Below are 22210 nucleotides of genomic sequence, written 5' to 3' on the forward strand. Positions count from 1 at the left end.
AATGATCAGTCAAAAAAATGTATTTATAGAATCGACTGCGATACCTCCAAAAGACCCGGTGGCTGACCGAATCAAGATCCTAGCACCCACTTTAGGTTGAGTGAAGAGAGGTTTCTCACCTCCGATCACGGTGGTGAGGGGATCCGAGGTGCAAACGCCGCGAAGTGGGTATCCCGGCAACCTGGAAGCGCCCCATGAGGCGGATAGGGGGCAGAACGTGATGCAGCGGAGAGTAACCGATAAAAAGGGGGGGTAGGGGGAGAATAAAAGAAGATTAATCGGAATCAAAGCGAACAAAAGCAAAAAACAGCAATAAATTAAATCGAAAAAATCGCGGAACCTGCAGAGGGGCAGGAACAGACACCTAATGCAAGGCTACTGGAACGGTTAGACAACCCGAAGAGAAGCGCCCAGTGATGGACCAAAAATAACTTGCGTTGCACCTGCAGGATATTTATGCAAGTCTCGGTCAATCAGATCAAAGAACTGACGATTTCTTGAACGAGGGCTGTGAGTGGGCAGCTTGGTTGTTTTTTCAATTTTCATGCATGCACGATATGGGCCCTTTCTGCTGCTTTAACTTATCGATGATGGTATAGCAGTGGGGGACATCGTTGGGACGCATGGCCAATCGCCTTGGTAATCCTTTAGGTTCAGTAGCTAGTAAAACATGACCGCTGTTACACAATCGCGCTTGTGCAGATGCTCATTTGTAGGAGATTGGCTATTTCCATCTCAACCAGTGCATGATTGGATTGAGAGTCGCAAATCTTCATTTCCGATGCAGAGGGGGGCGGGGGAAACTAAGCTGTGGGACCAGGACCCATCACAAGGGAACGACGTTTGGACCGACAGGGTTGGTGGTTGGCTCGAGCGAACGGGCCGCGATGAACCGGAATATTTCCAAGGCTGAAGATATTTCTGCAGCGAATTGAACGTGTCATTGGTCAAGCCCCACTAGACACTTGCCACGGCGCTTCCAGTGCTTTATTTAGTTGTTCACCAGCCATCTGCGGGGAACTTGATTCCTTCTCGCTTGAAACATACCCTTTCGGAAGAGACAAGTCCTGGTTGGGAATATTGGAAGCGAGCTGGGGTTAGCGTGAGGCTTAAGGCGAATGCAGATTGAACTAACGAATTCAGCAAACCCAAAGGAACTTTTGGAACTTTTGGAAGCTCCAGGGCTGGATCGATTTTGATCACCTGATATGCATCCAGAGTGTCGGGACAATTCCTTATCGTTATCGTTATCGCTATCTTTATCGGTGATCAGATGACAATTGTCCCATGCAGAATATGAAATCGAAAATTGTTTATATGCTAGTGCTAAGATCAAGATACTACTGCGCTGGTACTGAGTAAGCCATATTTCAAGTGAATACCATTCTTCGTTGAGGAGAGATAAAGGTGATATGTTTTAGATTTGGACTATATGCCAAGCACAGAAAATATTAATATTCCCTTATTCACTTGCCTGTGACACTAAACCATTTTGGGACTCCGCCATATAAATTGGAAGCGGCTCAACTGGGCGGTGGGTGGCTTCTGCCGTTATTAAACTCGAAGAATAGATTGAACAACTAGAGATACAGCGTAACAATTCGCAATTCTCCATCCCTTCACAACTTCTACGCAATCGTTGATCGGAAGGGCATCATTAAACATGCCATAACTCACTAGAACTCAAAGATTTCATTTCAAAGAAGGTCCTTTTCTCTCACCGCCTTTCATTCACTTAGTTCACTTCCGAACTACCGCCACTTCCACATCATGTCTTCCAACCACCATACAGACGCTGCTGATGAGGCAGCCTACCTACAGGCATTAAATGTTGATGTGCAAGACCAGGATCAGTTACAACGAGATGTTGCACAAAAGGTCCGGCCTGAACCCCATTTTTCCTGAAGCGCTGACTAACGTGTCTTAGGCCGACAAGTTGCTGGCTGAAAAGGCCGAGGAGAACGAGACCAAACGCCTTGATAAGGCCTTGACCGAGAAAAAGTGTGTAACCTTCCATACCTAGTTTATCTGGCTATGATTCTCACATTTCGCTTAGCCGAACAGATGCCCAGATTCGGCAGATCGAACGTCGCCTGGCCCAGCCCGTCGGCACCGCCACCCAACAGCGCCTCCAGACTGAGCTTGGCCGCCTCATGTTGCGTCAGACTGAGTTGATCAGGGATGTACAGGATATTCAGAAAAGAATTGATGGCCAGAAGGAAATTCAACAAGCGGCTTCCTCCAGCCATGGGTCCGGTCGGCTGGTGAACGAGTCCCGGCGCGACTTCCTCCTGCGAACAGGTCAGATTACCCCGTTCGACCAAATCAGCACTGCTGTGTCGGAAGGACCCGCTGCAGGCCTGCGTGATGTTCTTGCGGGCGCGGAGGATGAGCAGATGGTCGAGGAAGAGCGAGCGCAAGCCCGTCACGATGCCTCCCACCGCAACCTTGTCCGTCCTGGCCATGACTTTGACGAGCCCAGCGAAATCCGCCACGTCGAGATTAGTTCAAAGCGCCGCAAGGTGGAATCTAGCCCTTCGCCTCTCAGCTCAACGCCTAAATCAACACCAATCCGACAGAAAACCCCCAAGACTCGCCGCTCCCTCTCCCCCGCGTCATCCACAAGCTATATTGCCTCTGACCCGAGTGTCAAATCCGAAGATGACGAGTACATGCCTGATACCCTACCCGAGACGAAATCGACTACAAAGCGCAAGCGAGGCTTAGAATTTAAGACCGCAAAAGATGATCTAGAAGACCTCAGTGGTGTGGACGACGGCAACGAGTCTGTCTATCAGGACCGTTTGACACTGTGGACAAAGACCCGCAGTGAGGCTCGTCGACGCGAGCAGCCTGATTATCAAGATGATCCAGCCGATCAGGAATGGCACAAGCCACACCCCAAGTTCCCCGACCTCGAGCTTCCCAATGGACTGAGAGTCCCGGGAGATATTGCCCACTACCTCTTCTCATACCAGAAGACTGGTGTGCAATGGCTATGGGAACTTCACCAGCAGTCCGTTGGGGGTATCGTGGGGGATGAGATGGGACTGGGTAAGACCGTGCAGGCGATCACCTACGTTGCTGCGCTGCACCACAGCAATATGTACACTAAGCCTACCATTGTTGTCTGCCCAGCAACTCTTATGGTCCAGTGGGTCACTGAATTCCATAATTGGTGGCCAGCACTGCGTGTCTCAATCTTGCATTCTTCTGGAAGTGGCATGCTCAATCTGAAGAAGGAGAAGACCCGGGAAAGTGCGCTGGCGTCAGAGATGATGGGCACTGGTAGTTCTCGACAGCTTTCCTCTGGTCAGAAAGCGGCTAGGAAAATTCTTAAGCGTGTGGTCGAGGAGGGCCACGTCCTCGTGACAACCTACTCCGGCCTCCAGTCCTATGCAGATGATCTGACTGGCGTTGAATGGGGATGCGCCATCCTCGACGAAGGTCACAAGATTCGCAATCCAGACACCGGCATTACTTTCAGCTGCAAGGAGCTACGGACGCCACATCGCATCATTTTGTCTGGAACTCCCATCCAGAACAGTCTCATTGACCTTTGGTCGCTCTTTGATTTTGTCTTCCCAATGCGACTCGGCACACTTGTAACATTCAAGGACCAGTTTGAAATCCCCATTCGTCTAGGTGGATACGCGTCCGCCTCTAATCTACAGGTACAAACAGCTGCCAGGTGTGCAGAGACCTTGAAAGATGCGATCACTCCATATCTACTCCAACGATTCAAGACCGATGTCGCATCCGACCTTCCAAAGAAAACCGAGCAAGTCATTTTTTGCAAGCTCACTCAATACCAGCGCAGCATGTACAAACGATACCTCGGGTCAGAGGATGTGCAGTCTATTGCCAAGGGAAAGAAGAGATCATTTGCAGGGATTGATATTATGCGAAAAATATGCAACCACCCAGACCTTGTTGGTCGAGAATTTACTCATCATGAAGTTGACTACGGGCGCGAAGATCGCTCGGGTAAAATGCAAGTTCTGAAGAGTCTGCTCGAGCTTTGGAGGGACACGGGACACAAGACTTTACTATTTTGCCAAACTGTACAGATGCTGGACATTCTGGAAAAATTCATTCATTCTCTCGGAGGTTTCGCTTTTCGTCGGATGGACGGAAAGACTCCGATCCCCAAGCGAAATGCCATGGTGAATGAGTTCAATCTTGACCCAAACCTGCACGTATTCCTTTTAACAGCAAGGGTTGGAGGTATCGGCATCAATCTCACTGGTGCCGACCGGGTCATCATCTACGATCCCGATTGGAATCCATCTACGGATATGCAAGCTTCTGAGCGCGCTTGGCGCCTTGGCCAGAAGCGCGATGTGACTATTTTTCGTCTTTTGATGAAGGGTACCATCGAAGAAAAGATGTACCACCGTCAGATTTTTAAACAATTCATGACCAACAAGATCACCAAGGACCCACAGCAGCGTGAAAGCTTTCAGCTTAACGACCTCTATGACCTCTTCTCGCTGACCGAGGAAAACGATCAGGAGCTGGAAACAGCTCAGCTGTTCAAGAATGCAGAGGTGACATTTCAAGAAGAAAATAAATCGACGCCAAAGTCCAGCTTTCCTTCCCGAAAGCGTCCCAGTGCTAATAATGTCCTCCTCAAGCCCAAGCCTGAGACTATCAAATCAGAGGAGGAACCCGAAGACCTTAGCAAGCTTCAGGGAATCGCAAATGTTGAGGAATACCGAGCTACATCTGGGATCAAGGAAGAAGATTCTGCTGATGGTACAGGCACAGACCAGAGTGAAGGAAACAAGGAGACAGAAGATCGACTGATGCACAGTATCTTTTCGCGGTCGGGTGTCCACGCTGCACTTGAGCACGACCAAATTGTGAATGGCAAACGGGCTGTACAAGCCGATGCCCGGATGGTTGATGCCGAAGCTCGCCGTTTCGCAAGCCAAGGCGCCGCCGCGCTCCGCAGGGCCGAAGAAGCTGCTCGTTCCGTCCCTATTGGACTTCCCACCTGGACCGGTCAATACGGTGTCGCCGGCCGTGACTTGGGTGGAAGCTCGGCGCGCCGGGCTCGAGGAGGCCCTTCCTCCGCTTCCATTCTCACGAAGCTCAATCCTGGTGCGGCGGTGAACACCCAGGCCGGCCCTTCTAGCTCGACGCCAGGTTACATGCCCCGTGGCAAAGAGTTCGAGTCAATGATCCGAGACTATTTCAGATCACACCGTTGCGCCATTACCTCAGCGCTGCTCATCCGCGACTTTGAGCAATACTGTCCGACTGAGCAGCGTCAGGAAGAGTTTAAGACTGCTTTGAAACAAGTAGCCGAGATTGGTCCATCCAAGACGAGTGGCCGTAAGATTTGGACCTTGAAAGCAGAGAAGACGGGATCCCCACGTCCCCAAACTTAAAGGCACCGACTGAAGAAGACTGAACCTGTACGATACGCGAGGCAACGATGATATGACTGAGAACATGAATATGAAAGACCAATATTATTATGCTTAAATTCAGATAGTGACCATAGAAATACCAAAATAATTACAAAGATTCTCAACGGTCACCAAGGTCGGCAGTATCTATTCACAGTTGAGTTGATTGAACCTTACTTAGCATTCACTAATCCCTCTGACGCCTGATGCCCATCCTCTTCTTGAACCATCTTGCCTCAGAATCGATTCACTTATACCTCACTTTCCCTTCTTGCATCGCATAACGACTCGCTTCCCTCACTTCACGCCCACATTGCTTACCACAACTGCAGCGACACAGGGGCATAGCGTAAGCACGTTTTGTCCAGTCAAGTGCAGCATACACCTCTTCAAGGCTTACCCTTTCTCTGTCATACTCCTCAACTTTTCCCCAACATTTTGCTGCTTCCACAGCGTTACCACGGGTATCCACAGAAACACGTTCTCACTTTTTCCTCGCCTTGCTCTCATTATGAGCTTCGTTGACCTACTGGCGCAGCTGGGCCTGCGACAGCGAAGCAATGCGCACGCTAAGAAGGAGGCTACGTTTGGTCTCTCTACAACCGTCGGGGCTATGGCCAGCGCGCCCGGTATGCTCAGTTCTAACGGCGTATGGGATGTTTGGAGCTGGGAATAGTGTCATCTCTGAGTAATTGCAACCTCTGCTCACCATTGTATTTCCACTTATCATGTAACCGCTATGAGATTTTGGCATGATTCTATGTCGAGGGCTATAAGCAGAATAAAAGAAGAAACTATACGAATTATGTCGGGGTCCGAATTCAATCGAAGTTCGGTTTCGGTGGTGTGAACACCGTCTCAACTTCATCGTCCCGATCCCACAGTTCCCGATATTCTTCCATCAGCACACGTGCAGCTGGCGCCCTTGCAACAAAATTCACCACAGCAGGCGCAGGGAAGGAGAAGTGAAGTGCACAATACACAGCACCACTAATCACAAACCCTGAGAGAAAACAGATGTAATATAAATGGGTCAAGCCCAGAGGAACATCAATGCTGGTGTTCACATATGCGATGAAGCCAGGTAATGAAGGGGCGGTTCCACAAACCCACTAGATGCAGTTGCGTTAGTTCATGCTTTCCAAGTATCTTCAACCTCAATATCCAGCCGGGTATCGATATCACTTACTCCGATAACAGCTCGCCAGTCCACGCCCCATGAGTACCAGTATATACTAGAACTGTTGCCAACGAACAGATCCTCAACCTTGATCTTGCCTTTGTTAACAAAGAAGTACGACGATATCATCAAACCAGTCATCGGACCCAAAAAGACTGAGTAGCTACTAAGAACAGTAAGGAATGTTGTGGCGGTATTCACAAGCTTCCAGGGGTTGCACGCGATAGAAACGAGAGCTGTGATATATGCACCTCGGCGGATATTGATATACCGAGGGAAAGTAGCAGCCAAATCAAAACCTGCAGACAATGTTAGTAAGAAAATGACCCGAAGGCATTTGAATATACTCACCTCCCGCTAATGAATTCCCAGGAACATTCACTCCAATCTGCGAGATAACAAGCGCAGCACCAGCAAAGAAAGCCGCAGCCCGAGACCGCGAACCCCCATGTTCAATAATAGCACTAAGAAGTGTTGGCAAATTCCAATACGCCCCATCATACCGATTTTGCGTAGCAGCCGTGACCAGAATCCCAATAATGGAACACGTAATCCCGTAGAAGGGGAAGCTGATAGCCTGGCCCCAAATCGCATCTGTAGGCTTCCGAGCAAAACGTGCATAATCATTCTGATTCAGAATACCAGCTGCGATACTTCCGATAGTGCTGATAATCCCGAAAGCGATGTTCCATCCGGATGTACTGGCGCTTACGTTGGATATTGTGGAGCCAAATCCACTTTCACCCATTGTTGCGAGGGACCAAATGAGGAGCACGATTTCAAATACTAGAATCGTTGCTGCGGAGCCGTAGAAGAATTTGTTCAGCTTGTGGGGACGGATGTAAATGAATGGCAGTGAGATGATCATGAAGATTATGTAGGCGACAAAGGTCGCTGTTGTGGTACCTGTTGATGGGGAGAGGTGGTTGGGGATTCGGGACTCGATATTTGGCCATATAGCTTGTAGGCAAACGTAGACACATTCGCCTCCGATCCATGCTTGAAAGCCGTCTTCATCCCGGATTAGGTACGCGATTAGATGGAATTGGAGACACGGGATACTTACACCACACTGTCGAAAGATAAAGTCAGTAAGATGAAAAGATGAAAAGATGAAGAGATGAAGGGATGAAGAGATGAATAGATAAAGAGATGAAGTTATTAGATATTCTCGCAGACAACGGGTAGCTTACCAATAGAAAGAAGAATCCGATTCCAGATCACAAAAGCACTTCCATACATGCCCCATACATAGCGATTCACCACTGGAAACCCCACTGTGCAGATGTTAGTATATTGGGTCTGCAATTGGAAGATTTCATACAATAATAATAGGCCCCTGGAATCGAGTTCAAAATAACAAAAAGGGTTGCCAACAGTTGTCCAACGACAATGGCAATTATAGCTTGCCACCAAGTCAACCCGAGTGCAATGAGCGAGCTACCAGTCATATAGGTAGAAATATTGGAGTTAACAAGCACCCCTGAGAAGAATATTAGCAAGCTACCATTGGGTCATTGGAAAGGTCTTACAGAAGTTATGAAATGTCCAATGACCCCATGTTCGTCGGCCAGCCTCGATAGGCTTGATGTCATTGTTTATCCATCGGTCAGGTACGAGGCCACCCTCCGCATTGATCTCTAGCTTCTTCAGGAAAGCCGTAAGTGACATGGCGACCAAGTGAAGAGAATCTTGGCTGATCAAAAAAATTACAAAATGAGGTGATGCAGAATACAGGGTTTATCAATGGTTGGGGGACGCTGCTGTATTACTACTACACTGATCTACTCCGCACTTTGTTTGCATTGGTATTTATGTGACGAAGAAACTATAGTATGTGCAGTCTTCTAGCTGCTGAAAATTAGATTACATGTATTAAGCGAGAACAAGGTCCAATTCGCGTCATACATTAACCAATAACATCATCTGATCAATACGATAAGCAACCCCGCTCGTTAGTTGCTGCCAAGTAAACCGACCAACAGTTGATAGGTAGATAAGGCAAGAGTAAGAGAACAATCAATCAGATAGTTACATCGGCAAAAGAATGACAGAGCCTTTCAGGCTCACTATCGACGTGAATCGGCTATCTTTCATCTACTCCAACCTAACGAGCTAGATGATTTCCACCTCACCCCCACTTTTTCTACTACCCCCTCTTCTAAGAACGCCATCTACATTTACAGAAATTCATGATGACTCGCCGCGGACCATGCAGAATTGGCGTAGATGTAGGCGGAACCAATACAGACGCCGCCATCATCGATATCACTGCATCAGAGACAGAATCAAGAGGTGTACGGGCTTCAAGCAAGACAGCTACTACAACCGATGTCACTTCTGGAATACATAGAGTGATTGAAAATGTCTTGGAAATATCATCTGTCAAGCGTCAAGATATTCTCAGTGTGGCTATTGGCACAACTCATTTCGTGAATGCTGTCGTGGAGGCGGATGCACGGCGGTTGAGCAAGGTGGCTGTTATTCGACTCTGTGGACCTTTTACGAAGATGGTAAATAACCCAGTCGAAGAATGCCATTAATAGGAAAGTGGACTAACTAGCATACTTACATTGAAGTTACCACCATTCTCCGATTTCCCCCCTCTTTTGAAGGATATCATGGGCGGACCGGTGTTCTACCTAGATGGAGGTATATTAGATAACCTTATGTTTTACAAGCTTGACTGAATATCATCTTAACACGGCATACAGGTCTTGAAATTGATGGTCGTGAGATCACCCCTCTCAATGAGGTCCAGATCAAAGAGACGGTTCGTGCTATCAAAGCCGAAGGAGTTGACAAGATAGCCCTGGTGGGTGTATTTTCTCCACTTGACGCACGAGGTCTCCATGAAGAAACCTGCAAACGACTCATCCTAAAAGAAGACCCATCCCTGTCAGTGGTATGCTCCCATACAATTGGCGGAGTGGGACTTCTGGAGCGCGAGAATGCAACAATTCTGAATGCTTCGATTCTGGATCTTGCGCGAAAAACAGTTCGAGCATTTTGCGAGGCTATGGAAAGACTTTCTCTAGACTGCCCACTGTTCCTGACTCAAAATGATGGCACATTGACAGATGCTGCGACAGCCGCAGAACTACCAATTAAGACATTCCTATCTGGTCCGACGAATAGCATGATAGGTGCAGCTTACTTGGCCTCTTTGGATCGTGGAGAAAGCAAGATCCGTTCTGAGACTCAAGTTCTCGTTATTGATATTGGAGGTACAACAAGTGATGTTTGCGCATTGCTTCCATCCGGATTTCCCCGGCAAGCGCCGAATTTCGTTGAAGTCGGTGGTGTGCGCACTGCCTTTTCGATGCCAGAGGTATCTTCCGTTGGCCTTGGCGGAGGAAGTCGTGTCATTTATGACGAGAATTCAAATAGTGTCCAGGTTGGACCTGAATCTGTCGGGCATTATCTGACTTCCAAGGCTTTGGTCTTTGGCGGCGACGTCTTGACTACCACCGATATAGTAGTGGCCTCAGGGAAAGCTTCTTTGGGGGATGTGAAGAGGACAAAGGCCATATCTTCCGATCTTGTTGCCAAGGCACGCGTTCAGATCAAGAAGATTCTACATCGAGCAGTCAAGGAAATGAAAGTCTCCGATTTGCCGGTGACTCTTCTAGTTGTTGGTGGCGGTTCAATCATTCAGATGGATAACCTAGAAGGGGTTGCAGAATGTATAATCCCGCCACACCATGATTGTGCAAATGCAGTTGGTGCTGCGATTGCGATGGTTGCTGGTGAAGTTGACATTATTGAGATCTTGGCTGATCGAGACGAAAAAGCTGTGCTGGAGAGTGCAAAGCAGCAGGCCATTGAGGCCGCCGTTGCCCGTGGTGCAGATAGAAGTGACACCAAAACCGTGTCTGTTGACAAACTTCCTCTTCAATATGTCACTAACAAGGCTACGCGGCTTATTGTCAAAGCAGTTGGTAGGCTGGCGTTACCTGGTGATCCTCCTAATCAGTCTTCTATTACATCCTCGTCCAGAATTGGAGCAACGCTACCTGGAAGTACCGTGGACGACGTCAACGGAGAGAGTGAGCCAGCGCCAGAAAAACAGTTCAAACAAAAGGTCCCAGCATTGCTACAATCCCGCGTCAAGTTTTCTGCCTTCATGGATATCGAGACTTATCGACCAGATGTCCGAAATGGTGTATGGTACATCTCCCCTGTCGACCTAGAATTCATGGCAACCGGCACAGGCGTCCTGGGCACCGGCGGCGGCGGATCCTCATATCTCCAATACCTCCAGTGCTTGGAAAGCCTCCAGAGCTCCGAACAGAGAATGCGAGTCGTTTCCCCAAACTATATGAAAGACTCGGACATCTGCGTCTTCGGATCATGGTATGGCGCGCCCAGCGTGGGAAATGAGCGGTTGCCCGCGGGAACAGAGATCATTGACGCGATCAAATTCTCCCTTGAAATGGGAGGATTTTCCCACTTTGAAGCTGTAGTGGCGGATGAAATTGGTGGTGGGAATGGTCTTTCGACGTTCCCCACAAGCTTCTATTATGATATTCCTGTGGTGGATGGTGACTTGATGGGACGTGCGTACCCAACAATGGAACATGGTCAGTCTATCATTCCCGGTTTTCGTACAAGTGCCTGAATTTGTGTTCTCAGGTACTGCATACGTCTACGGCGAGTCCATAACGCCTTGTGCTGTAGCAGATGGTAGAGGAAACGCATCTGTGATCTTAGTGCGTACCTCTTTGTATGGAATATGCAAGCATCTACTGAACTTGAAGAACAGAAAGCCGAATCAAACCGACGAGTCGAAACCATGCTACGCTCTCAGTGTGTTGATCTGGGGCTCAGCATTGCCGTTTCTGCGACTCCTTTGACTGGAAAGGCAATTAAGCAATATGCCATTCCCAACACCGTATCGCAAGCATGGTATATTGGACGTGCTATTCACAGAGCGAGAAAATCGAAAGCCAATCTGGTCAACGCAATTGTGAGTCAAATGCCGCCCTAGTTGTATGCAAAATTGTTAATTGAATGGTTAGTTCGAAACAACCCCCGGCCATCTTCTCTTTAGTGGCAAGATTGTCGATGTAAAGAGAGATGTCAGCAAAGGTTATACAATTGGACAATGCACTATTATACCCCTGAACAGCGAAGAATTGGATGATACATCAGCCAGGGAATCTAATGGCCCCGCCTTGGAAGATAATCGCTGCTTGATCATTCCCTTCCAGAATGAATTCCTCTATGCTGCTTACGCGGACATTGCCAATCCAGATGATTCATCCCGTCATGAAATAATCTGCATTGTTCCAGACCTGATTTCTATCCTTGGACAAGACGGTGAAGCGATAGGGTCTCAAGACCTTCGATATGGCCTTCGTGTAAGTGTGATTGGCATGGCTGCACATCCACTGTGGACAGGAGATGAACGGGGATTACGAGTTGGTGGACCAGAAGGCTTTGGGTTAGACATGAAGTGGAAGAGTATTGGGCCGTATCAAAGGCCTAAGAGTGTGATCGATGAGTTTAATAGAGAATAAACTCAATTCATGATTTCCAAATTGTTGATAATAAATGTCGCATCTCCATAAATCCTGAGCATTATGTTACAGACGAGCACCCCCGTTTGTCAGACGTTCCCATTCCTTCTCCCCGAAGGGCCTATATGACTCCTCGCCAGGAGCGAGCCACAAAAACTGGTCGTCTTTTCCATTGGGCACTTTACTGCCAATTAACGCCGGGTCAACCCCTTCATCTCGGAGTGGCACTTTGTTCTGCTTGTTATTGTGGATGTGGAGGGGGTTCTCGACCACACGCAGGAAAACAGGGACAGCATATCGTGGCAATTTAGATCGAGCAAAGCGAGCAAATTCCGCAAAATCCAGAGTATGGCGTGCTTCGGGAGTAATTTGAAGTGCTGCACAGCCGGCGCGACCTTCATGGTTGGGGATGAGGACACCGTACACGTTCGCCTCTTGGATGCCGGGGAATCGACCCAGGACCTCGGCAACTTCTGCTGTTGAACTGTAAGAATATAATTGTCAGCATTGTGCATCTCAAACTTCGAGCATCCCGCAGAAAAAGCACTTACACATTCTCACTCTTCCATCGGAATGTGTCGCCAAGCCGATCTAGGAAGTACCAACGGCCGTCATCCAGACGTCGGAGAGCATCACCCGTTCGGTAATACAAATCGCCTTTAACGAAGACATCCCGTAGAAATTTCTTTTCTGTGGCTGACTCGTTCTTCCAATATCCCTGGAAAGCCTGCTCGTTCGGAATATTCACCAGGATCTCACCACCTTCCTCCAAGGAAGGACGAATAGCGAATCCAGTCTTGCTATCGCGAAGAACGTCACCAGTTTCCGAGTCAATAGAAACAGGTACATAGGTATTGCGGAGAATACCACGTAGAAGCATTCCATGGTGACCAACAGCGCCAGATGTAAACGGACCAGCGTTGCGGTTGATCATGTTGAAAACACCCTCGCTACTGCTGAAAAACTCAAAAATTTCAGCGACGCCGAATCGGTCACGGAACTTGTCCCACACATCAGGACGAAGCCCATTGCCATACATGCCTCTCACTTTGTGCTTGCGGTCTAGGGGAGAGGGTGGAGGTGCGAGTAGATAGCGAGCCGTCTCTCCAACGTAAACGAAGAAGGTGGAGTCCGAGTCACGGATATCGGTCCAGAAGTTCCGAACGCTGAATTTTGGGGCCAGTGCAACACTGACCCCGAGAGACAGAGCTGTCGCGACACATATCGCTGCAGTGCCGTGGTACAATGGCATGCAACTGTACCAACGATCACCATCCGACCCTGGGGTATCACCAATGCTCACAGATCGCAAGGTGAACTGGCCGTAAAGTCGACTCATGGTGAACGCAGTGGCTTTGGGCATTCCGGTTGTACCAGACGTATACAGGAGGATTGCGGGAGATTCCCCGTCCACATGAAGGGCCATCTCTGGCGGTGGGTTGGTGGTTACAAAGCTGCTTATATGATTCCTGAATGAGTCGTCCAAGGTTACGGGCTTCATACCCATTTCGGCAGTAAGGATGGTCTGACAATCCTCCATATTCGCACGACAGGTTGGGTCCTCGTCGGCTAAGATTAGTGTAGCACCGCTAATCTTCAGGCAGTGAATCAACGCATCTCCAGAGAGGTTGTAGTTGACTGCGGCGGGCGCACATCCAATACTCCACAAGCCAATCCACGCGATCAGGAACTCTGCACGATTCTGAAGGTAAAAGGCCACAAGGTCGCCCTTCTGAACTCCTTCGGATATGAAATAATGGGCATATTGGCATGCTGTTTCGTGAACATAACGGTAGGTGTATGTCCGTTCCCGGGTCCAAATTGCTGTTGTATCCGGGTACTTCTTTGCTGTCTCCAAAAAGACGAACCAGGCGCTCAATCGACCCTCTGAAGCTGTTCATAGATAAGCATGAGGAAATTGAGTTTCCATATTGCGAGAAGAAAACGTACTTTCACGAGCTATGGTACGCTCCCCTCGTTTAAGTGCCAACAAACCTCGTGCGTCTTTGCGCAGGTGAAATTTGGCATCCAGATAAGCTGCGAGGGTCGTACCCCCAGCAATAGCAGCTATGGTGGTACCTGAAAGGTATTAGATACTTGAAATGATGCACATAGACGTGAACAACATACCGAGGTCCATTGTTAAAGTGGCCGGATTTTAAGTTCCACGATGTATTTTCAGTGGAGTACTAATCCAAAGACTAAAGAATAAGTTATGAGGTGATATTTAAACAATGAGAGAAAATTGAAATATCCTAGAAAAGAAAAAGTGATGGGCTCCATAGAAAACAGATGCGCATTGCCGTTAAGCCGAGAAAAGCTTGGATGTTCCTCGGTACAATCTCACCGCGGGGGCGGTTTTGGAACAAAACAAGTCAATTCGCCCCCACTTTTATAAATTGTTTAAGCCACATCGATTGTCGAACAGGATACCTATTCCAGCTGAGGGGGAATGGGGTTTTGCGGGGAAATTAAAACACACCTCGGTTCGATTGGAGATCCACTCTAGCTCATCTGCCCCCAACACAAAATGGAGTTCAAATATAGTAATCACGGAGTTCCTTACTGGGCATAAGACTGGCGTGAACTCCTCGACCTGCCTGTTCTTCTTTCCACCCCCACGCCTTATCGCGGTCGGCCCCGTTGCTCACACCATATATGACATTCTTTACGTAGCGTCCGATGACGGGGAGGAATTTCCAGCAGTGGAATGAGCCTCCGACGGCGAGATATAAGTTGGAGAGACGAGGGTGTGGATGTCGTGTGATTAAAGGGTGCTGCTCTGGTGTGATCGCATCCCAACAAATGCGATAAAAGTCGACTTGGCGATCGTTCGCAAAGAGTTGAGGCAATCGGCCCCTGATTGATTTAACGAACTCCTGACGAAGGCCAGCTGGGACAGCCTGTTGGTCAGTCGAAGGTGGGATGGAGATGATATATCCACCATCTGTTCGAACGGAGTTCTTGAATGAGGCCGTGTTTGTGAATTTCAGCAAACCTGAAGCTGTTGGGGGAAATGTTTCACCTAAACGATCCATTAGCCAAGAGTTTAGATGGATCACATCTTATCATCACCTTCTTCACCATACACGTAAACCGGAAGATGGTCATAGGGTGACCGCTCGGTGTCTGACAATTGGAAATGCGCTACACAAACGCCTGCTGCGGTGAGTTGACTCTCCATTCTAGACTTCGCAGCCATATGAAGTTGGTCCTCAGTTGAAGCCATCAGCTGGCTAGTCCAGGCACCTGTGGATAAAATGATCTTCTTGGCCGTGTATACGTCCCCGCCGCTAGTTTCAACTCCAGTGACTCTGTGATCATCTAACACGAGTCGACTGGCCTCGCCGACCTGATACTGCACCCCCATGTGAATGGCCTCATCGGCCATGATTTTCAGGGCATGACCAGCATCCGCCCATCCAGCCGACGGGTTAAAATAGTACGATTCGAACTGACTCATGTCTGCATCTTTCAATACTCCACCCCAGTTGCGACGAACTTCATCTTCTGTCATATCTTTTGTCGGATCGAAACGTCCGCTGGTTTTGAAATTGTTGCGAATTCTCGCGGTGACATCGCTACCCCGCTCTCCCATAGAAATCCAGCCAGTTTGGTGATAGACTCCAGCGGTGGTGAAGAGTGGATCGCTTTTCCAGGCGTGAATCGCTTCAAATGCTAGGTCCATGTATAGAGTGCTTGAGTAATCCGCTCGAACAATTTTGTTGATGTCTGTGGATGCAGCATCGCCTGATGGTGGAAGGGCCCGATCAAGAATCATGATGCTTGATGGGTTGGAAGATTGCTTAGCGAGATGGTAGGCGGTGCTGATGCCGAAAATCCCAGCACCAATGATCAATATTTCGGCCTCCATGGAGATTTGAGGGGATGAGACTTGTTGAGAACCTTATGCCGCAATTATACCGGGGGAAGTGCTTACTTACTGGTTTCTTGTTCCCATCTCAATTCGGACTAGTGTGACATATAGTGCTCAATCTCCTCTTTTTATTCCTCTCTACACTCGATAGTCCGATCTTCTTTTTATCACTAGGCCCTATTCAGCGTCTCTAATGCGTAATCTCTTACTATTACATTAGTTTTGTGCAATTTGGGTCGGAGGTAAATCGACGTAAAGCGCTTTAACAGACCTCTAAGAATCTCTCAACAGATTTTCACAATATATGATCAGAACATAAAACTTAGAGTGATGATGGGTTCATTGGAGAAAACCCAGTCTAGCATTTACGAATTCTCTGCTGTATCTAATGGCTCTCAAAGTGCCGTCATATGATTCATTGCTGACTCCGCTTAATTATATAGCATGAGCAAACAATAAAAGCACTAAAAGCCATGCAACCACCTGTGAAAGCAATAAGAGCAGTATATCTCGTCAGCCCGTAGCTTTCCAATGATATCGCTGGAAATATCAAGTTCCCGCTGAGAGGCCCGGCCAAAACGTTACCTATCCCCTTGCCAAAGCAGAATAAGCTGAATATCATCGGTGTGGCTGTTGGATCAGCACTGACGGATGTAGACATCCTTGCCCACGTGGCGGTATAACCGGTGCCAAAGAAACCATAGATCATTGCAAAGCAAATCAGGGGTGCTAATGAATGTGCTAGTCCCCATAGTGTCAATGAGGCTGCAGCCGCGACAATGGTCGACAGAGTGATAAGGACATTGACAGAGACGTTTCGGTCGGATAAAAGCCCAAACGAAAGCTGGCCTATCACCTGCGAGACGCTCATCAATGTCAGAAGCAACGCACCTTCTGCATTGCTTAATCCAATAGATATGGCGTAGGAGGGTAGATATAGAGACGGAAAGAAGTATCCTAGCCCTTGACTGACATTCGAGATTGTGTACACCCAAAAAAGAGGGGCTTGGAGAAATTTCCAATCTTGTTTAGCGGTTGTGGTGTATTTCGAAGCTGGCAAGCGACCATTCAAAAAGGGAATCAAAGGACCTGTCAGCACGAAAAGTGCAATAGCAACGGCTCGCAGCGTTGTCCGATACCCGTATGTGCTCAAGAGCTTTTCCAAAATGAACGGCATCACAGCACCCGAAACCCCGGATGCGCTGCAAAGAATTCCATATGCCATTCCTCGCCGAGATATCCAGTACTCATTTACCATGTTGAGGATTGGATAGTAGAAAATCAAGAAACCAAGTCCGTAGGCCACTCCTTGTGTCAGGATAAGGATTTCAAGCGTTGAGGCAAAAGAGCCAGCGAACAGTGCAACAATGCAAATCGGCCCTAGGAACTTGAGGCCCTGTTGCAGTATAACTGGAGACTGGTAAACTTACACCCAATCCAAATCATCTGACGCTGAAACCTTTGGTAGCGCTTGATAATCGGAGCCGTAAGGGGTGCTCCCAGATACGAAATTCCTGAGGCAACTGTGCCCACAACAGATATATACAGGCTGTGGCAAAATTCGGGCAAAATAGAATAGTAATTTTGAAAAACACCAAATGAGAGAGGAAATCCTGTGATGTGTGAGTATGCTAGCCTGATCTATAAAAAAGTGATATTCACCCCATAGCAAAGCTTCGAAAACAAATGCAGTGCAAAGCAACCTCCAAGCAGCAGTCCCACCATCAGCTGGCTGGAGTTGTTGGTTGACATTCTCGACTTCATCTTGTGATTCATTCGTTCCTTGTTCATATGAAGGCGAATGTAAAGTTGATCTGCCTTCCGGTGTTATTGGGGCCATTTCAATGGATACGCGTGACATTTTGGCAATTTGTATTATACGGAATTCAGATTTTTGAGAAATTCGATCAAAATAGTGCAAGATATACTGCATGTCGGAGCTGAGGTCGTAGTCTGTACATGGCCTTGTAGCGGAGCGGGGCCTTGAGATAATGCCGAGGTCTAGCAATTTTGGTGACTGGGCAATAGTCATACTTTCCCAGCATTTTTGGATATTGTATGTTTTGATCAGCAGCAAGATTCCCAACAGAATGTGAGGGTTAGTCTCTTGCTCTATTATTTGCATCGAGTGCAGATGGATGGGAGATTGTTCTACGTGAACATTATGTTTCCACCCGTGGACCAGGTTAGATCTATAACTTGACCTCGGGGATCGTGCAAGGTTTCAAAGCAATATTGTTTTTATCCAGTTAAGAGCCTTTAAAATTTTTCGATTGGGATTTGAAAACCATTTGTCAACAGCCTCCATGGATAACCATAGCTCTGGAGGATGTTCGCAGGACACAAGGTGGAAGAAGTCGGTGGAGATAAGCGGCAGAATCTCGTTCTTTTTCCGAATCTCGTAGCTTCACGACTGGCACCTTATCGAACTCGACTACCACACCATTACTATGAATGAGAGCTACTATTTACACTGACTATATTCACTTCACCTCGAGTGCTACAACACTCACCTAATTCTCCGAAATGCCGCCACAAAAACCACAATCTCAACCCCAGCCCAAACAACGCATCTTGAATCCCCAAGCCGCCAAATTACTCGCTCAAGAAAAGAACAAACCCGAGTTCAAACCAATTGAGCAACAATATGCCTCCCTTGAACACCAAAAACCATTAAAACAGGGCTCTCCACTTGTCTCCAAGTGGCACCTCCCCTCAGCCTTCTCCCGCCTCCGCCAACGCTACGCTACTCTCCCATCCCCCATCCGACGCACATGTCGCATTCTTCGTGTCCTCGCCCCTATCATCCCGATCAGTCTCTTTTTCTCCGAACATGTCGCGCAAATCATGTGGGTTCGCGGTCCGTCAATGACCCCCTACCTGAACGAAGACTACGACCAAATGCAAACAAAATGCGACATGGTACTGGTCAACATGTGGCCCTGGGGCCCCGTCTTCCCCTGGGCTCGGTCAAAACGAATTGAGCGGGGAATGATCGTGACATTCCGGTATGATCTCTGTACTTTTGACTTTTGACGCAGCCAGAATCTAGACCGGCGGAGCTGGGACAAGACAATTACAAGGCCGCGGATACTAACATCGGTTGACTTCTAGATCACCAGCCAATTCCTCTCACATCGCCATTAAACGTGTCGTCGGTCTTCCAGGTGACCGTATTACCACCCGCGAACCCTGCATGAAACCTACCCAGATCGTCCCATTTAACCACGTATGGCTGGAGGGTGATGCGGAGGATCCTCGCAAAACGCTCGACAGCAATACATATGGACCGGTTAGCATTAGTCTGATTACAGGACGCGTGCTCGGTATTCTAGGACCGCGGATGCGTTGGTTGAATTGGGAAGATTGGGAGACTGGAAAGTCAGGCGGGCCGTCAACGGACAATTCAGAGGAGAATTACCGACAGAGTGTGCGGGATCGGGTTGTAAAAGAGGCTGTTAAGTTGGAGCGTCCGGACTTTTAGTCCTGTGCGATATCACCGACTGGCGATCAAGGCTTTGTAAATATACTGATCTGTAGATGGCACTTGGATGCCTTGTATTATTATTTAAGATCATCACTTCATATAAAAGCATTTGATTTGGCCATGCGTAGAGGTTGCGGAGGGACAGCAATCGGTATATAAACCAAGCTGAAATGCAGTAAAGAGCTAGTCGAGTAGATCTGTTAGGCTCCCCACTCTTCGGGATAAAACCCACCGATGGTAATGACAACAACATCCGGACTCTCAATTTCGTCCGGAGTATCTTCCTCGATAATACTTCGAGAACTTCTACGAGAAGCACCGGACAGCCTTTTGCAACTATCCCTGCACCGGTTATCACAACCTGCCAAATTCAACCCCGCACTCAAAAGCCGACCAAGTCGCAAGAACATAGCATACAATGCCCACCCCAATTGTGGACTCTCACATCCATCTCTTCCCAGTCTCGCACCTACCAACACTAGCCTGGCACAGACCAAACAATCCCTTAGGCTCACAGCACAGCATCGACGAATACCGCCACGCAACATCATCTCTTTCAGCCTCATCAACGCAATCCTTACGTGGATTTATCTTTCTCGAAACAGACCGCATATCCTCAATCGCGGAGGAAGACTCAAAGAATCCAGGATGGAAGCATGCTTTAGATGAAGTGTCATTTCTCGCGCGCATTGCGCTCGGTGAACCAATCGCAGGCGAAGGACATGACACTATCGATAAAGATCTTTGTTTAGGAATCGTACCATGGGCACCGGTTCCAGGGGGTGCAGATGTACTACAGAGATATATGGACGAAGTGAAAAAGCGCACGAAGACGGATGATATCCGGAAGAAGGTGTGTGGAGTGAGGTATCTTGTTCAAGATAAACCGGCGGGTGTGATGCTTGATCGTAAGTTTGTGGAGGGGTTGCAGTGGCTTGGGAAGCAGGAGCTTGCTTTTGACCTTGGAGTTGATGCGAGAGGAGGTGGTTTGCATCAGTTGCGCGAGGCTGTTGAGATGATGGATGAGGTATATCGGGGATTGGACGAGAGTGAGCAGGTGACGATTGTGATTAGTGAGTTTGAGATTCTTTCATATTCTAGCTTTGCATGCTGACTATCCAGATCACCTTTGCAAACCCAATTTACGCTTGGATCCTGTGTCAGTGGGTAACCATGTTGAGTATCTCGAGTGGAAGGATCTGGTCATTCGCATGGCAAGGGCGAGCAAGAATACCTATATGAAGCTTTCTGGTGCTTTTTCAGAGCTTCCTCCATTGAGTGCAGATGCCGACCTGGATATTGCCTCGTTGGTTGAACTTCTGCAGCCCTGGACAGATGTTGTTTTTGATGCGTTCGGCGCAGAACGTGTGATGTTTGGGTCGGACTGGCCAGTCTGCACTATTGGTGGAGGTGGAAATGATGTTTCATGGAATAAGTGGAGAGAAGTGGTTGAAGGAATTCTGGAGAAGCGAGGGCTGACTGAGGAAGACAAGGACGGTGTATGGGGAGGAGTAGCCATCAAGGCATATGGAATTGTGATTTAAAAGAACATGTTTAATCATCTTGGGAAATCTTAATTCGCTCGACATTTACTGTAAATTAACAAAGAGTCCACCATCAACTAAAAGCTGCGCGCCAGTCTATCCGCAAAACAAGAATTAGCGAAAATCTGTAACTGATAGTCATACAGATTGAATAGTATCAAACTCACCACATAACTACTCAACTCATCACAAGCCAAGAAAACCGCGGGTCCAGCCAAATCCGGTGGCTGACCCAATCTGCCCAACGGAATACGTCCTTCCATATATTTTCTCTTCTCCGGATCAGCCATATCCGCATCATTCAGCTGTGTACGAATGGTCCCCGGCAGCAAGGCATTGCATCGAATCCCGTATTTGCCTAATGCCACTGCACACGACTGCATCAAACTGAGAACACCGGCCTTAGTAGGTGTATAATGTGTCTGTTCACCACCGCCGACCAGCGCTGAGATTGAACTGATACCAATAATCGAACCACCAGGCGGAGACTGAACTAATGCCATTTGTCGGGCAGCGGCTTGTGTCGCGAAGAAGGCCCCTGAAAGGTTGGTTGAGATGGTGTGATTTAGGAGAGAAGGCTCGAGTCTAGATTGATATCATCAGCACAATGTTTTTGTGATATATCAAGATCATGACCTGATAGGGAGATTGTTCGCTTACTCAAGAAATTCCGCAAATTGACAAACCCCCGCATTGCTCACAAACACGTCTAGTCGTCCGAACGCCTCGACGGTCTGCGCAACGAAGTTCTTCCCTGTCTCGGGTTGAGAGATATCACCCGAAACTGTGATAAACCGGGTCTTGGCTGCGCCTTCTTCGATCTCGTTCACATCTTTTTTCATAGCTTCTAGCAGGTCGTCTTCCTTCGGTCCACCTAGGTGGCTAATTGCGACCTTTGCGCCGTGTCGGATGTACTCGAGGGCAATTGCCTGAGATAACATGTCAGCCAAGCTATTTGGTAATAGAGAGGATTAAATGTACTCGTCCAATGCCGGTGAGACCACCAGTGATGGCGGCCACTTTGCCAACAAGCAATTGGGGTAGAGGCATTGTGGATGATTATGGTGCTCCGGGCGTTTTCGTGAAATGAAAGCTGACAGAAGCTCTCAGTGGTCTAATTGTCGTGTACAGAAGGAATTTGAAATTGGGGAAATGTATTGGTAACTTTTCCCCTGTGCGCTGG

At 48.1% G+C, this 22210-nt stretch overlaps 8 protein-coding genes across 8 annotated transcripts; 4 read left to right on the forward strand and 4 right to left on the reverse strand.

The window, feature by feature from the left end:
- Nucleotides 1-1770: 1770 nt before the first annotated feature.
- On the forward strand, nt 1771-5396 carry N7520_006020 (DNA-dependent ATPase RAD26; the record flags this gene model as incomplete). Its single annotated transcript, XM_057139954.1, has 3 exons — nt 1771-1878; nt 1928-2001; nt 2057-5396. The coding sequence occupies 3 exons, from the start codon at nt 1771-1773 to the stop codon at nt 5394-5396; spliced, it is 3522 nt and encodes a 1173-aa protein (XP_056993960.1).
- Nucleotides 5397-6238: 842 nt separating this feature from the next.
- Nucleotides 6239-8268, reverse strand: N7520_006021 (nucleobase cation symporter-1 family protein; the record flags this gene model as incomplete). Its single annotated transcript, XM_057139955.1, has 7 exons — nt 6239-6529; nt 6607-6896; nt 6949-7608; nt 7664-7669; nt 7791-7874; nt 7922-8080; nt 8130-8268. 7 exons carry the CDS (start codon nt 8266-8268, stop codon nt 6239-6241), a joined length of 1629 nt encoding a protein of 542 aa, XP_056993961.1.
- A 521-nt stretch (nt 8269-8789) lies between these two features.
- Nucleotides 8790-12048, forward strand: N7520_006022 (uncharacterized protein; the record flags this gene model as incomplete). The annotated part of the gene is made up of 7 exons (XM_057139956.1): nt 8790-9110; nt 9177-9249; nt 9312-11180; nt 11233-11309; nt 11363-11566; nt 11619-11960; nt 12001-12048. 7 exons carry the CDS (start codon nt 8790-8792, stop codon nt 12046-12048), a joined length of 2934 nt encoding a protein of 977 aa, XP_056993962.1.
- Nucleotides 12049-12185: 137 nt separating this feature from the next.
- N7520_006023 (putative very-long-chain acyl-CoA synthetase family protein (CefD1)) lies at nt 12186-14259 on the reverse strand (the record flags this gene model as incomplete). Its single annotated transcript, XM_057139957.1, has 4 exons — nt 12186-12603; nt 12671-14012; nt 14070-14198; nt 14250-14259. The coding sequence occupies 4 exons, from the start codon at nt 14257-14259 to the stop codon at nt 12186-12188; spliced, it is 1899 nt and encodes a 632-aa protein (XP_056993963.1).
- Nucleotides 14260-14656: 397 nt separating this feature from the next.
- Nucleotides 14657-15993, reverse strand: N7520_006024 (NAD(P)/FAD-dependent oxidoreductase; the record flags this gene model as incomplete). Its single annotated transcript, XM_057139958.1, has 2 exons — nt 14657-15144; nt 15195-15993. The coding sequence occupies 2 exons, from the start codon at nt 15991-15993 to the stop codon at nt 14657-14659; spliced, it is 1287 nt and encodes a 428-aa protein (XP_056993964.1).
- Nucleotides 15994-18522: 2529 nt separating this feature from the next.
- On the forward strand, nt 18523-19480 carry N7520_006025 (putative mitochondrial inner membrane protease subunit Imp2; the record flags this gene model as incomplete). Its single annotated transcript, XM_057139959.1, has 2 exons — nt 18523-19004; nt 19111-19480. The coding sequence occupies 2 exons, from the start codon at nt 18523-18525 to the stop codon at nt 19478-19480; spliced, it is 852 nt and encodes a 283-aa protein (XP_056993965.1).
- Nucleotides 19481-19901: 421 nt separating this feature from the next.
- N7520_006026 (uncharacterized protein) lies at nt 19902-21027 on the forward strand (the record flags this gene model as incomplete). The annotated part of the gene is made up of 2 exons (XM_057139960.1): nt 19902-20556; nt 20606-21027. 2 exons carry the CDS (start codon nt 19902-19904, stop codon nt 21025-21027), a joined length of 1077 nt encoding a protein of 358 aa, XP_056993966.1.
- A 45-nt stretch (nt 21028-21072) lies between these two features.
- N7520_006027 (SDR family NAD(P)-dependent oxidoreductase) lies at nt 21073-22077 on the reverse strand (the record flags this gene model as incomplete). Its single annotated transcript, XM_057139961.1, has 4 exons — nt 21073-21123; nt 21195-21612; nt 21688-21956; nt 22009-22077. 4 exons carry the CDS (start codon nt 22075-22077, stop codon nt 21073-21075), a joined length of 807 nt encoding a protein of 268 aa, XP_056993967.1.
- Between the last annotated feature and the right edge of the window lie 133 nt (nt 22078-22210).

This window comes from Penicillium odoratum (genome assembly GCF_028828045.1).
Source record: "Penicillium odoratum strain IBT 22623 chromosome Unknown utg000005l_segment0_segment0, whole genome shotgun sequence".
Taxonomy (NCBI): Eukaryota; Fungi; Ascomycota; class Eurotiomycetes; order Eurotiales; family Aspergillaceae; genus Penicillium; species Penicillium odoratum.